General features: G+C 41.8%; 1 protein-coding gene across 1 annotated transcript in view; it reads right to left on the bottom strand.

Annotated features, from left to right (window-relative positions):
- VPS16 (VPS16 core subunit of CORVET and HOPS complexes) overlaps positions 1-15683 on the bottom strand; it is a 1917946-nt gene that overhangs the window by 321506 nt on the left and 1580757 nt on the right. Inside the window, exon 17 of the mRNA XM_044060689.1 lies at positions 11445-11553. Coding sequence (XP_043916624.1) covers positions 11445-11553 — 109 coding nt within the window. The remainder of the gene's footprint in view (positions 1-11444; positions 11554-15683) is intronic.

Here is a 15683-nt window from a genome sequence, read left to right as displayed (position 1 = left end):
GGATCGAGATCTCTTTCTTGAGATCAATGGAGCCATCGGAGCCGAAGACGTCGGCTCCAACCGGAGCCGACAATGAGTGTTTAGACTTAACAGTATCGGCGCCGGATGGAGCCGATACTGACGCTGGTATGGAAGGATCGGCTCCGGCCGGAGCCGATCTCTAACCAGGTGAGGACGAACCTGAAGCCGACGGCTTGGAAGCCTGAGCCAAAGGCTTAGCAGGTTTCGAGGGCTTCCCCGGCGCCGACTTAGTCGGGGAGCTCTCGGGTTTTAATAAGCCCCTTAAAATGACCTTATTTTTTCTTTCCTGCAGGACTCTTGGGCTGAAGCCATGACAGATAGCACAAGAGTCCTGCAGGTGAGAAGGTCCCAGACAATAAACACAAGAAGTGTGACCGTCTGTCAGAGACATCTTCTGACAGCACGAGTCACACTTCTTGAAACCTGAGACCTTAGTGTCCTTCGACATAACTGTGTCGATGAAACACTAACACACTGACACACAAACACACTCAGTCCAAAATTAAAATAAATTAAATTAATTTATTTTACACTAACAGGGATACTGACAGTCACACACAAAAAATTCCCTGACAGGAAAAAATTTAGGGAGGGGAAGGCCAAAGGCCTAACAAGGGGTAAGGGAATAATCCACTTAAAGGAGGGAACACTGACAGGAATATGGTTAACGTGAATCGACAACTAACAAAAAATAATACCTAGGTGAAAAAAGTTAGAAAAGGGGGTAGACAAGTCTATATAAGTTCACTTACCTGGAGCTGGTAAAAAAAGGCACCTCGTTAGCGAAGCGGCAAACGAGATCTGGGTAATCTCCGCCTAGCATCATGGGATATGGGGTTGCCTCGAGCTGGTAAAATTAGCTCTCGAGCTTAGCAAGTGCCGAGTCGGAGCCGAGGATCGGCTCCGAACCCATCCAGCAAGAATGAAGGCGAGATTGACAACTTAACATCAAATATTTTCATAAATTTCTTCAGAGCTTTACCTCCTTTTATTTTCCCTTCTAGGTTCCCCAGATACATCCTCACTGTTGGAAATCAAGTTCCAGTCCTCACCTATAAATTATATTCCTGCTGAAAGTGAATTACTTCTCGCACAGTTTTATGCTCCATAATAGTAGTTTTAGGTGAAATATAAATACATGCCAGCATAATCGTCCTCCCCTGCAACTGGAATTTTACATTAGCAGAGCCAGCAGGTTCAAAGGAGAAGGGCAAGTTTCTCTAGAAGAAGGTTAAGATCCCATGAGGGAGCAGAAGGAGTTAAGGATAGTCTGGAATAGAATATTCTATTTAAAAAGGCTTTACACAGTTCATGTGAAGTTAGAGATGACAAAGAAAATCATTGATGAAATGAAAACATGACAGCTAGGTGGACTTTGATAGATTAACAGCTTGTCCCTACCTGAAAAGAATCTACTAAAATGGTCAATACCTGGGATACAGGGGCTGAAAAGTGGTCCATGTGATACTTAATAGCCCAAAGTGAGAATTTATTCCACTTGTTTCTATACATCTATTTGGGAGCCTTTAAAAGGCTGCAAGTAATGCAATAACTTCTGCTGGAAGCATAGGGTCCTTGCCTATCACTGGAAGTAAAGAAACTAAGCAGCAAACAGGAGGTCCGGAATGTCTGGGTGACCCTTGGTGGATGGGTAAGACAGTTGAAAAGGTTGCTGTGGTACTGTGGTAGAAGGAGGTGGTTCTCTTCTCAGATACAGCCAAAGGGGAGGGAACCAAAGCTGGCTCAGCCAAAAAGGGGTTATGAGAATGACCTTGTCTCTGCACATAATGGCCTTCTGTACAAACCTAGGAATGAGTGGTACAGGAGGAAGGGCACACTGGTGACCAAATGTGGGAGAATGCATCACTTGAAGGATGATGAAAAAACCCGTTGAATCTTGTGTTTAAGGGTGAAGCAAAAAGATCTCAATAAGGACATTCCCCACTTGAGAATGATCTTTAGTGTAAATGAGTTGTTGACAGACAATTCCCCACTTGAGAATGATCTTTAGTGTAACTGAGTTGTTGAGAGACAATTTGAGAGTAAAATTAATCATACTCGAAGTCTCAGGGATGTGCACTGCTGTCACAAAGTGATCTGAGGTAATGGATCATATTCTGAAATCCTCATGGCTTCTCTTCATAGCAGTAAGATTGGGTTCCACATGGCTTGTTTATATACTGTACCACTGACATGTTGCCTGAGTGAGTGGACATTGCATTGCACCTTGGGGGAGAGAGTGTCTTGAAATGGCCACAACGCCAGGAGGACTACTCTCCTCTCCAAGACACTGATGTACAAATGGGCTATTGTGTAGTCCACCTCCTTTAAACCATCCTGTTTAGATAATGCTCTGCCTCAGTAAGGATGCATCTGGAGTAATTGTGGCTGTGGTGATAGGCTGGACAAAAGGACTCTCTGAATTGAGATTTTCTGGTTTTGTCCATCATGACTAGTGCTTCAGACAAATCTTTGAAAGTTTTAATATTGTGTCATCGACTATGTTGCTTGACTTTATTGAAATCAAAGTCCACTGTATAACTCTCACGTGCAATATGGCATTTTGTACTACCTGAACGGAAGTCATCATAAGTTCTAATACCTTCCTGTAGGATTTCTTCCCAGGGGGTGATGAGGATAATGGGGTATGATCTCCTTTTGTCTCATTTCTCGAATTTCACTAAATGTGGTGTCTTCAGGAAGGGATTAGCTGAATCTCCCCCTGGTCAAGAGCCATGGTTGCAAAAGAGACTCCGTGGGGTAGTCTTTGTCTTTCCTTGTGCACTGCTTCTTCCTAGGTGGCTTCCAGAGGGATTTATCCAAGCCCACTTGTGCAGAAACACCAGACATTGGAAATCCATGTCTGTAAAGTCCTCTGTCTCAAGGGAACAAGATCAATGGCTGTTTTTAAAGGTTTTACCTCAACTGTGCCTACAGGTGCAGTTGGCAGTGCAGGTGACTGTTCATGCGTAAGATCACACCTGACCTTCTCTGCAACAAAACTTCCATTGATGTACCTGTGACTGAAGCTACTGACTCTTGACGATGTGCAAGGATAACCATCAACACCAACTGCCAGCACTGGCAACTCTAATGCCAAGGTAACCAGAGTGGACTTCAACACCAAAGGGTTAAACTCCAACAGCCTCAATGCTAACAGAGGCCCTGAAAAAGTTGGGGCCTAAGTCTACACTGGGTTACCAAAGCTTCCACCACCACCAAAGGCTTCAGCATCAAAGAAATTGCACTTTGGTGCAGAGAGCATCAGCATTGGATATCTTGCCAGTTATGAAACTCCCAATGCCGCAACTAGACCCAAGGTAGGAAAAGAAATTAAAGAGCCCTCAGAATCTCTTCCTGCTGCCCTAGACACATGGTGGAAGGGGGACAACACCAAATTGAAACTGAGCTTGTTACATACACTGACATCTCCTTATCCCAACTCAACTGTGTGGGACTCTAGAAGGACCTAGAGGAATGGGAAGATGCATCTAACATGGGACATGTGGAAAGAAGCAGGAAAGCGCCTGCTCAGAGAACAGGCTTAGCCTTGATGCATAGTTCATGGTTCTTGAATCAACCACCATAACAAATAACTATACAAAGAAAAAAATAAAGTTATAGTCTTTTTTTATTCACAGGGGGTCAGGGAAGGAATGAGAGGGGAAGGGTCTGGGTTATATAGAGTATCGTACAAAGTCATGAAGGTTCACAGAACTAAAGCTAAGAGCTTGCCTTGAAAAATGTAAAAATATGTTGAAAAGCCACTTGTCTCCACAAAGATAGAACATCCTCTCAGAAGACTTGAGCTGGGCGAACAATCACTGAAATTCTCAGTGGCAGCAATGAGATAAGGAGAATCAGTGGGGAGAAGGACATTACAGGATAGGGAAAGAATATGAGCCAATAACAGCTTGTTGTTCCATGGAAACCTAGTCACCTTCAGTGAGCAGTGCAATCAGTTCCTGTGTGAACAGGGCAACTTAAATAATTCCTTAGTACAACTGTGCTGAATCCCAAACAGTGAATTTAGCAGTGTGGAAAGAGTTAGAAGAGAGCCAAAAGCGAAAGGCTCAGAAAGCAGTTATAAAGTACTGAAGCACTAAGAGAGGTCCAAATTCCAGAGTCACAGAGTAGACAATAATGCTTGATAAAGGTATGAAATGAGCACCAAGTCACTCTGGATTAGATGTATGCAATGGAGGAATTAAAATTATTCAAGAAAGAACTAGAAGCAGCCACACCTCTAACATCTGCTCAACACTACTAAAACTCCTGCACCCACTGGTGAAAAAAGTGAGCTTATGGCAGATATCTAGGGAGTGAAGGGCAATCTTTATCCATGATTTTGTCCCAGGTGAAGAAAACAGGGATATGAATGGATATTCGGGGAGAATTAAGAAATGACTTTCAGGAGGAAACATGAATTAGTCATAAGAGGCACAAAGAGTGACAGACTACACCCAATCTCCTGCAAATAAGTGCTTGCAGCTAAAAGATTCTGTGAACACGCATGAAGATTATCAGAAAAAATATTTTTTCAAGACAAAAGCTTCAAAGTCACCAAGTCAGAAGACACAAATGAGAAATGGGCAAGAATACCCAGTCACTAGGTTCAAATAGCATAGAAGACAGGGTTTCTTCAAAGATGGATACAAAAATTTCAACTTAAGGAACCGCTTTAGCAACCAAGGACACACTCCTGACATCAGCAAAATCAGGACTCAGAAAAGTAGTTGAAAGGTGTACTAAAAAATGTTGAATACCACACAGGTAACTGAAATAGGTCAGCATCATCTGCAAATTGGCCTACCAGGGTACACCTGAAAGAGTATATTTTTACAAAGTGATACACTTTTTGGCAGCAGCAATCGGGTCTATATTAAATCAGCGAATGATTAAAAAAAGTGAACGCGGATTTATTGACCCCATGTAAACGAAAGCTTACAATCCCGAATACTCGGAAAAGCGATTTTTTTCCCAGGGAAACAAATCGCTGTTCCACAAATAAAAAAACCCATCAAAACATTACATAAAGTGGGGGGGTTTCCCCCCACACCCCACCTACTTAAACAGACCAACTCAGAGATCACACTACAGTGACAAAACCAGCAAAGTAACAGAGGCGGCCAAGCGATTTCTTTCCCAGGGACAGAAATCGCTTATATGCCGTTTCGCTATAAGGTTTCCTGGGGGGTGAAGGACTCCTTTTAAGAATTGTTTAGCCTGAAGTCTGGAAGCTAAAGGAGGAGACAGAGGCAGACAGGCAGAAATAGCTGACAAGTGCACTTTTACTGAAGAGTAAGTTAAGCCAGCATCTAGTAATTCACACAGATATGAGAGAACCAGAGGGACTTCCACTGTCGGTGGGTTCTAGTTTCGGGAAAGACACCAGATTGAAAATCTCTTCCACTTGAATAATTAAGATTTTCTTGTACTGGGTTTCCTGGCCTCCTGCAGAACCCTGAGAATGTCCTCTGAAGAAAGGTGTCTGGAAGGAATTAAGACCCTATCACCCATAATGTCAGCTTAGGGACAGACAAGTAGGGATGGATTACAGTTCCTTTCTGTTGTGTGAGAAGGTTCACTCTGTGAGGTAACTTGTGGTGACTACTCTTGGGCTAAATGTAGGAGCAGGGGGAACCAATGCTGTCTTGGCCAAAAGGGGGTCATCATCAAGATTCTTGGTTTGTCCTGCTGAATCCTTTGCAGGACTTTTGGAATGACAGGAAGGGGACAGAATACATAAAGAAAAGAAACATTCCCTTCCATGAAAAGATGAGGGTGCCCACCTTCCATACAAGAGGATGAGGATATCTGGCACAATATCGTGGAAACTGTCCATTCATGGTTGATGCACTACTTGTGGAGTACCCCTCTGTGGACAATACCCAGGAACACTTCCCCTGGGACTGTATTTCAGACCTGCTCAATGTGTTTGCCACTACATTTTGAGGGGATATACACAGTCTGGAGGGGAGTTTGAAGTTTGACAGCCAGTTATCATACTTGCAGAGCTAGCTTGCAAAGGAAGTAAGATTTTGTCCCTCACTGTTTGTTTACATACCAGAGAGTAGTTGTTGTCTGTGTAAACTTTTACAGGGCCTGGGATGAAGAAAGTGTGAAAAGTCTGAAGAGCCAGCAGGAGTGCACTCATTTCTTTTATACTGATGTGTTCCCTTCTTTGAGAGGGGGATCAGGTCTCTTGTGTTTTTATGGAGCCGAAAGCTGCTCCCCAGCCTGTGTCTGAGGGATCTGTGAACATCTCCTGAACTGGTAGTAAAGGATGGAGTGTGAGATCTGCGTTGGCAGTTAGTTGTTGAATCAACATGGAAATTCCCCTCTTCAGGCAAGAGAGAAGTGGATTTGGGAACTCTGTGGGGTGCGCATGTTGCATCCACACTGATTTCAGGAACAACTACAGTTTTCTCATATGTAGTTTCGTCAGGGGAAGCATTGGGATGGTGGATGCCATGAAGCACAGGGTTCTGAGAAAAGTCCTGGCCGTGATGCAAGTCAGTGGGATGAGGTTTTGGAAGAAGGAAATGAGCTCCTGAGCCTTCTGAGTGGGGAAGGAGGCCTTCATAAGGTCCATTTGTGGCCTGCATACCAGAAATATCTAGTCCTGGGATGGGGAAACAGCAGATTTCTGGACGGAAATTTTGAATTCTAGAGATTGTAGGATGGAGATGGCAGAGTTTTGTAGGATGGAGATGGCAGATTTTAGATTGTGTTCCATTGCTGATGGACTGACTGCTTGAAAGAGAAAGTCATCCAGGTACGGGAAGACTTGAATGTCTTGAAGTCTGCAGTAAGTAATTACTGGGGATAGACATTTCGTGAATACCTTGGGGTGGTGGAGAGACCAAAGGGCAAAGCAGAGAATTGAAAATGCCAAGTACTTCCTGCAATTGGGATGAATGGGGATGTGTAAGTAAGCATTCTTTATGTCTATGGAAGCCATGTAGGCTTGTGGCATGATCAGGGGGAAAGAGTTTGCAAGGTTAGCATTCTGAATATGGGTACTTTCAGGAAGGTGTTCAGAGATAACAGAGGTCGAGGAAGGGTCTCCATAGGCCCTCTTTCCTTGCTACCAAAAATATCCTTTACTAGAACCCTTTTCCTCATTGATTTTTTTGGTACTGGTTTGATGGTGCCTTGATCCAGCGGGTCTTGCAGCACCTTTGAGAAATATGGCAGTTGGTCTCTGGGAGGTTGAGGGATGCCCCTGAAGAGTGGGAGAGAATTCCATACCATGAAGTATCCCATTTTTATGATGTAGATCACCCAGGCCATCCTGTGTAATGTTTTCCCATGCTGGAAAGGGAAGGGAAAGGCATAGGGAAAGAGGGGGGGGGGTGTTTGGGGTCCAACTAGTCAGATGGATCCTGGTCTGTCTGGAAAGGACTATTTTTGAGGTGGAGTTTGTAGTGGAGTCCTAAGGTGCTGCGGTCTCTTGCCAGACTTTTATTGACTTGGCTGGGGGAGGCCATGACTGCCTTCTACAACACTGGAAGGATAACACCTTTGGAATTTTGGTAGAGAGGAGACCAGGATGTGTTTTAGTTCCTGCATCTCTTTTCCCTTCTCCTGTAAGGTTTTTTAACAATTCTGCAGCAGCAGGGCCAGAAAAAGGCTGAATTGTCTAGGGGGCACCCATGTATTTGGATTTAATTTTCCTCTAGTATAGGTTGTAGTCCCAGCCAAGCAAATCTCCTCAGGACCGAGCCTGTGGCAGCTGCCAAGGCTGTAGCTTCCACAACATCGTAGCTACTTTTTATGGAGTGTCGGGACACTTGAGAGGTATGAAGTCAAAGATTTATTCTCTGAGTCTGGCATATCAGAAATAATCTTAGAAAGTTGGGACAGGAGTTCCAAGATATACTTAGCCATTTGTATCTGACAGTTTGTAGCCCTAACGGCAAGGGTGGCAGAAGTGTATAACTTTTTTCTCAACCTCTCTGCATGTCTGCTGTCTTTGTCAGTGGGAAGCAAGGTGGTGGAAGGAAGCAGCCTAGAGGCCTTATCAGTAGCCACAGTGATGACGGAAGGGTCAGCAGAAGGGGCTTTGAACAGGAACATACAGTCCTCAGGCACCTTGCAAAATCTGTCTGCTTTCTTATCTTGCGGGGGGGGGGGGGGTCTGGGGTCTTACTGGAGGATGCAAAAACATCTAAGAAGGCAGGTAGCACTGGAGGGACAACTGAGGGACTGGGAGTGTCTACTTGAAGTAGTTCATACTACCTTTTTTGGATCTCAGACATCTGACTGCTGTCCCATTTAAAATGCTCTCCCATCTTACCTAAGGTTTACTAAAGGTAATTTCCTCCATTGTTGAGTCAGTGCCATTGGAATCCTCCCCAGTGGAGGCGTACTCCAGTGGGGAGGGGATTGGAGAAGAGTAGGCTAAATACTCATCCTCTGAAGACTCTTTCTTTGCAGAAAAAGCCTCTTCCCTGACCCTTTTCTGTGGAGAGGTAACCCAGGGTGTGGCCAGGAATGAAACCCCAAGAGAAGGTCTAAGAGACATAACAGCATTAAAATGACCCTGTGTAAACTTTTTCCAATCTTGAAGTGGACCAGAGGCTGTTGATAAATATTTTGTTTTTTGTTTCTTTTTAGCATGTAGTTCCACTCTATGTAGAGTCAGTGGAATGGACATAGGCCTGGTTTCTATGATGTTGGAACCCACATCCTTCCTAACTAAAATTTGGGAGATTCCCCTAGAGCTTTCAGTTATGAGTCTAGAATCGCCCTAGACATCCATACTGGATGCCTGAGTTACCTCCAAGAACATGCTATCATGCTGCTCCAAGGCAGCATACATTATGGGCTCAGCCTGCAGCTCAGACGTAGGGGCTGAACATTTCTCTGGGCTAGTACCTGCCTCAGGAGAGACGTCCGCCATCAAAAGTGCATCAGAAGTTTCAGACCTAGGCTCCTTGGCCTTCAGCTTAATAGGCGACTAGGCTTCAGGCCCTGCAGAGCCCTCTATAGTGCTCTTCTCGAGGGGTTTCAAGCAATGATTTTCAAAGGGAACCTATCCTACTTCTCAAGGTTTGGGGCACAAAGGCCTGGCAGATTGAACAAAATCTGTGGTTGTGGGTAGGTCCCAGACAGAAAAGGCACTGCTGGTGGTTGTCTTTATGTGGAATCTTATGTCCACAAAAACATTTGCCTTTCCTGGATGACGTTACACCTAGCCACAATGCAAAAGGTAGAAAAAGGATTCCCAAATGGGGCACTTATCTGGAATGTTGAGATGATAACCACATTGGTGAGTAGACTGTATGTATGGGTGAAGTGCCCAGACTGGCGACAAAGAAATTCTGAGGATGGTATGTGTACACATCACTTTTATGGCCAACGTCTGACAGCAGCCTATGTGCGACATTCCACACACCCCTAGCAGTAAACGTCTTCTGTATACTGGACAAAGTCGGGTTGTTCTGGCAGGCAACTCCCTTATGTTAAGAATACTGCAAAAGAGGAATAGAAGGACATACGCATATCTTGCAATTCACATGACTGATAATATTTCAGGATTACATCATGGTGGAAATGCTATGGGATGGGTGGGGGTGTAAGGAGGTGTTAGCAGTTGAGAGACAGTAAGGCTAGAGGTTGAGAGGCTCTTATGTGACGTAGATCACTGTGTGGCAAGAACAGTTTGATTTAGGGTACAGGAATTTTTAAGTTCAGCTCTGAAGGTGGGGAAGGGAGATCATAGTGCCTTTAAGTGGTTGAGGACGGATTCCCATATTTTAGGAGCAAGGATGAGGAAAGAGTGACTGGTGCAGTTTAGTCTGGTTTGTGAGGGTTGGAGAGTGTTTTGTGTGTTTGGGTGTATGTATGTGTATGTGGGGTTGGAAGAAACATCTGAGGATGTACTTGTGTATTTACTATAAAGTTTGGCAGCTAGCAGTGGGAAAGAGTTCATTTGGATAGGTTAAGTGAGATTCTTCTGGCCTAGAAAAGAAGCGAGTTACATTTTGCCCTCAATGTTTCTATACGGGTATTGGAAGTTAATGATCAGTCTACAGACTGAGGTATTTAAAGGAGGTAGTTGTTTCTAATGGTGTAAAGAGTGGTGATACTGAGTAAATTTATTGATTTTTTTAAGTTTCTGGGTGGTACCAAAAAGCATGCTTTTTGTTTAATGAGCCAGGAATTGAGGGAGTCGAGGTATTTCTTTTTTTTAGTTGCTTGTTATATATGTATATATCCGTATCTGTGTGTGTGTGTGTGTCTATATATATATCTATATATATATATATATATATATATATATATATATATATATATATATACACACACACACACACACACACACACACACACACACACACACACACGCACAAGCACACGCACACACACACATACTTGGGTGTCATTCATTTGATTGAAAACTCATAATACTGAAACTCAAAATGCTGAAAACTCAAAATATTGAATCCCCTACACCACCTGCTAATAACAGATACCAACTCCCGGACTGCACAACAGTGGGGGAAAGAAAAAAGTAATTTTCAATATTTTGAGTTTTCAATCAAATGGATGGCGTCCACACAGACAGCTATAGATGTACGGTTTCACTTTATAATCTCAAAATAGTAAAATACCGAATTTTAGTATTTTGAGACTATAAAGTCAAAAGTGCAGTTACGCAAAACCGCATAATGTCGACTGCGGAAATGTCGAATCCGCTGTTGTGTTGTCACATTCGTGATGTGCGGTGCAGTTTGTGGATTCAGCTGGGGATTCAGGTAAGTGGTGTTTTCATAAGGGTATTAGGTAGGGATTTTAGTGTGTTTGAGCGTGTGTGTTGGTGGGTTTTGTGTGCTTGTGTATTTACTGCTACCTCGGAGTTAGTATGTATAAGTAGCGAGGGTGTGGGGGGGCGGTTGTAGGTGTTTTGTTTATGTTGTGTTTGTTGTTTTGTTTGTTGTAGTGTCATTAGGCAGGTGTATGTGTGCTTGTTTGTGTGGTTGTGTGTGCATGTGAATGATGGCGATTTTCAATTTTGTGGTTGTGGTTGTCGGGTTTTTGGGCTTTCAGCTTTATAGTCTCGAGATACTAAAATCTGGTATTTTAGTATTTCGAGATTATAAAGTGAATCCAGATATACACATACACACACTGACCTTTACTATTACTATTGCTTTTGATGTTATTGAGGTATATTACTTCTTTTCTAAGAATATTCATATTATTTTTATACTTTCTACCCAAGTCCTTTCTTAAAATGAACACTTCCCAGTAGGGCTAATCCAATCAATAATATCCAAGTAAATATATAAATAACTAAACAACAAATGAACCAACACCTACACAGACTGGTTAGTTTAACAAACAAATCAACACCTACACAGAGTGGTTAGTTTTATTAGATGCAGTTTAATGAAGCAGGCGGTAAAACTCACCTAGATTAGAGTCTCCACTTTCAATTGCTTTAAGAAGAGCCAGTTGACTTCTATTCATCTCCAAAAGCAAAGGTACTTGTTCTCCAGAGCGGGGTTCATATTCTAAAAGCTAAAAAATGGAAAAACAATCACACTTCTGCCAAGAACATGAGTCATGCAGAACTAAAGTTAAGTACAGCGTTTACAAAAACAGAAACACCAAAAGCAAGCACATTTCCCCTAATAAATGCACAAACATAATGACTGAATTTTGTTGGGTCTTTCGGCTTTTCCCGGTTAGGGGTCGCCACAGCGGAACTCCAGTCTGCTAATGATTGGCAGTTGATTTTTACGTGCCGAGTTGCCAACCCTGACGCACAACCTTCAACGAAGGTACGCCCCATTCACGCATGTCTACACACAGAAGACGTTCTAGCTGAGAATCGAACCGGACAGCGCCTAAATGGTTCCAGAGAGTTTTCTTTGGTATGAACTGGCTACTTTCCAATATCTAGAAGCAGATTACCCTACTGCCTTCTATTACAATGATTATAGATTTCTTAGTCTCATATACATATTATGCAAGGCAAAAACAGAATACGCATGAACTGAATCTTTACCTAGATCTGGCTAAAGCATCTGAAATTATATCCCACGATGTAATTAAACAAACTCGGAAGTCTAAAGGCAAAGGATACTCTCATGGTATCACACAACAGGTAAGAAGAGGAGGACTACTAACATTACAATCCTCAGTCACCAGTGAAATCTTTCAAGGCTCTGTCTTAGGGTCACTACTTTACTTCTTAGATGACAAAACTGACTTAAATGTCTGGGTCACCAAACATGCAGATGACTGTAAACTTGGAAGCACCTGCTTTAAATACTATTGGTGTTCTACAACTTACAGATCACGTGCATACTGATGAAATCATTTTAGCTTATCTGTTTTAAAAATGAGCTTCTTTATTAGCATTTTAATTTGGTTATGCTTCTTGACATTTAAATCTTTATTCTCATTTTTCTTTAAATGAAAATCTCTTCCAGAGAGTGCCCCCAGAGCCATAAAATGCTCTGCCTTAATTGATTCCTCTGCAGAAAGTTCTGCTTCCCTTCAGGCATGCTGACATTTGTGTTGGAAGCATTAATAACTTAAGTCAGCAATAAGGAGAAAGGCATACTGAAAGAGGCTTTTCAGCATTGGGCAGTTTTGTTTGTGCTTATTGTATTATGTTTTTTTTTTCCAGATAACGTGGGGGAAAACACTGTTGGTTAGTTGGCTCTAGAAATCCCTAAGTGGCAGAGTTTTTTTTTAATGTAAAAAGAAATTTGAAAGCTACTTGTATTACATGGTTACAAAAGCACAATGCATGTAGCAAAATACCCCTGCTTTTGCCTAATGTCACTAAATCATTACTATAGCTGTCGATGATTTGTGCAGAACATCACTAATTTTACCTCATATTTTTGCCTGTGCTTTCCTTTTAATTTTTGTGTACATCACTGAGGATTACACAGTCTATAATGTCAGACATTAAAGCTACTTACTTCTTTTTGTCCTGAAAAATGCAAGTTGATGCAAAACCTGTTTTTCTTTTAAGAAACTGATATACTGCGTTAAGCACAACTGCTTTCATATTTAATTAGTTAAAAAATAGAGAAAAAGGACGCAGTGTACTAGAGCAGGAACTGCAAGAATGACCTGACTTTGCATTATCAAAGTGACAAGCGTAATGATGTGAAAACAGAAGTACTACACTACTAAGTCTGCGGAGAGACAAAATTTGAGAGTAAGACATTATAATAAAATTAAAAAATTCTTAACAAAGAACTTATGAGCAGGAAGCTGTCCAGTTATCTCAGAATTAAGTGCAAAATCACTGCACAAGATCTTTAAAGTTGACAAAATAGTTATATACCCTTGAGTTTTTTGTAAAAAAAACAATCTTTCAGTTGATACATACACAGCTGTTAACCATCCTCAAGCATACAAAGATACCCAGCTGATTCTCAGTGGAGTCAGCAGCCATGTCATGTAGACAACTCTTATTAAAATAATAACAGAAAGCTGTATCGTGTTCTGAAACCAAATCACAAACTAATGCAATGGGAGTAGGTACAACAGTTTTTCACAAACAGAACTAAGTTGCTTCAAAGCTTGTCTTACAACCAAAAACTACACAACAACAAATTTAATGAACACCTCCAAATGCAAATCCAAAACTGAGTAACAAATACACTGCTGATAGGCAAGGTGGAATAAGAAACTTTGGTGTGCATTTTTCATTCCACTTTGCCTACCGGCAATGTATCTGTTACAACAAATGTCTCTTCTCTGTATTTTACTGCCTTAAAGAGACATGTGCATGTCCTAACATAATGGAGCATTACAGGATAGTTTACTGATTGAAGCCCTTTGTCTGATAACCCCAGGTAATTTGAACAGAAGATGACAAAGTGCTGCAACAAAACTTTAAATCATCTGCACAATGAAATGTGACAACTTTACTTCTCAAACTTTCCTACAAATATGGAATAAATTCTCCCCACACCTTCAAGAAGAAACTGTATGGACACCTGGAAGTTTTAACATGGGATCCAGGACATCAAGCTCATCATTGGCCTATAGACTTTGAGCTTGTTCACAAAAGCTATGAACCTATGAAAAGCAGCCTTATGATGGATATAGCATCCAAGACAGCATTTTGGACTACCCTTAAGTACAGCATATGACAAATGGCTTCAAATGTGACATCATACAAAATTAATTTTAATCAGATATTGGGAGTGGGGGAAGGGTAGTTTGGAGTTAAGATTGTTTATTTGCTTAGAATATGGCTTACATCTGGAGTTAAACGATTTTCTGCAAAGAGTCAATGCAGAAGTTTTATTCTCTGCAACTGTGAAACTCCTTAGTACTGGAATCTGCAAATTTTCAACAATAGGTGTAAACATTTTGAAAATAACGTACTTTATGCAAATTGTCCCTATCAAAGTACAACCCAGGAGGCAAAGTCCAACAAATATGGAGACTCTGGATCATGCTTCTAAATCCAAATATCTGCTGGGCTGCATCTAAAGGATATGAACTATGGGCCGCACAATACATGCTTTCAACACTTTTGTGACGTCCCTCCTCTGGGCCTGTAATCAAGCAGCCTCAATCCTCACCATCGACACTGGTGGGGAATGTCCGCTTAGAACAAAAATGGATACACACAGTATTTTCAGATGCAGCTCTCTGCACCAAGCACAATTTCCCTTAACAGCACACAGGAAGCACATTCAAGTCCTGGGGCTGGGTTATCCTCTCCAAGCCTCAAATAAGACTCTACCTTTCTCTCTCTCTCTGCAGAAATCAGTTCTCTGTGTCCCTGTTCCAACCAACTGGCACACACACTCTGAGATTTGATTTGACACACACACCTGGGAATGGCATAGATTTACCCGCTATGCCACCTCCACCCAGACTATAAGATAGATTCACTGCAACCAGCCAGCTACTTTAAAGTTCTTATCAGGGTATCCAATTACTCTTAGTAAAATTAATACTTACACAATTGGTAGTGTTAACCAAACAGCAAGACATTCAGGAGTATGAAGCCCCAGTGCCACCAAATAAATGCAATTATTCTCAAAGGTTAAAATACTTTCTAAACAACCAGCCACAATGAAAAGTATAAATATATTCAATAATACAAAATAAAATAGAAAACATGAAAATACTGAATATCTATTTACAATAAACACCAGAGTTTCAATTGACAAGAAATATAAAAAATAACACAGATGGAAAGACTCAGACAGATACAGAAAAACAATACTTTAGCTAATCTCACTATATTTTCCTAACTGACTGAAGAATTACTGTTCCCTAGTTATGTTGCTTACTAAAACAAGGCAAGATGAAGTAGGTGACTGGTCTTGTCAGTTCCAAAACAGAGTGCTGAGTCTCTCTATCACATCTCTCACCAGTTTCTAAATACAATTTTAGTACTGGCTACAGAATGACTTCACATGTGGTCACCTGATTCTCCGGTTCCCACACTCCCCCCCCCCCCCGACTAGAAGCTGAACCAGGCTCTAGCAGAGATGTGTCACAATACACACTTAGGATTTTGCTAAAGCTTATTCCAACATCTGGAGGTTGTAAAACATTTCCAACACTTTCATTCATCCTGCAGAGACTAACCAGACATTTTCTGACACCCCAGGCTAGCAATTAGTTCACCACTAAGGACAATAAGAGCAGGATCCCTG

Source organism: Protopterus annectens, chromosome 2.part0, assembly GCF_019279795.1.
Source record: "Protopterus annectens isolate FY-2018-M chromosome 2.part0, PAN1.0, whole genome shotgun sequence".
Taxonomy (NCBI): domain Eukaryota; kingdom Metazoa; phylum Chordata; order Ceratodontiformes; family Protopteridae; genus Protopterus; species Protopterus annectens.
This window is presented reverse-complemented; position numbering and strand designations above follow the sequence as displayed.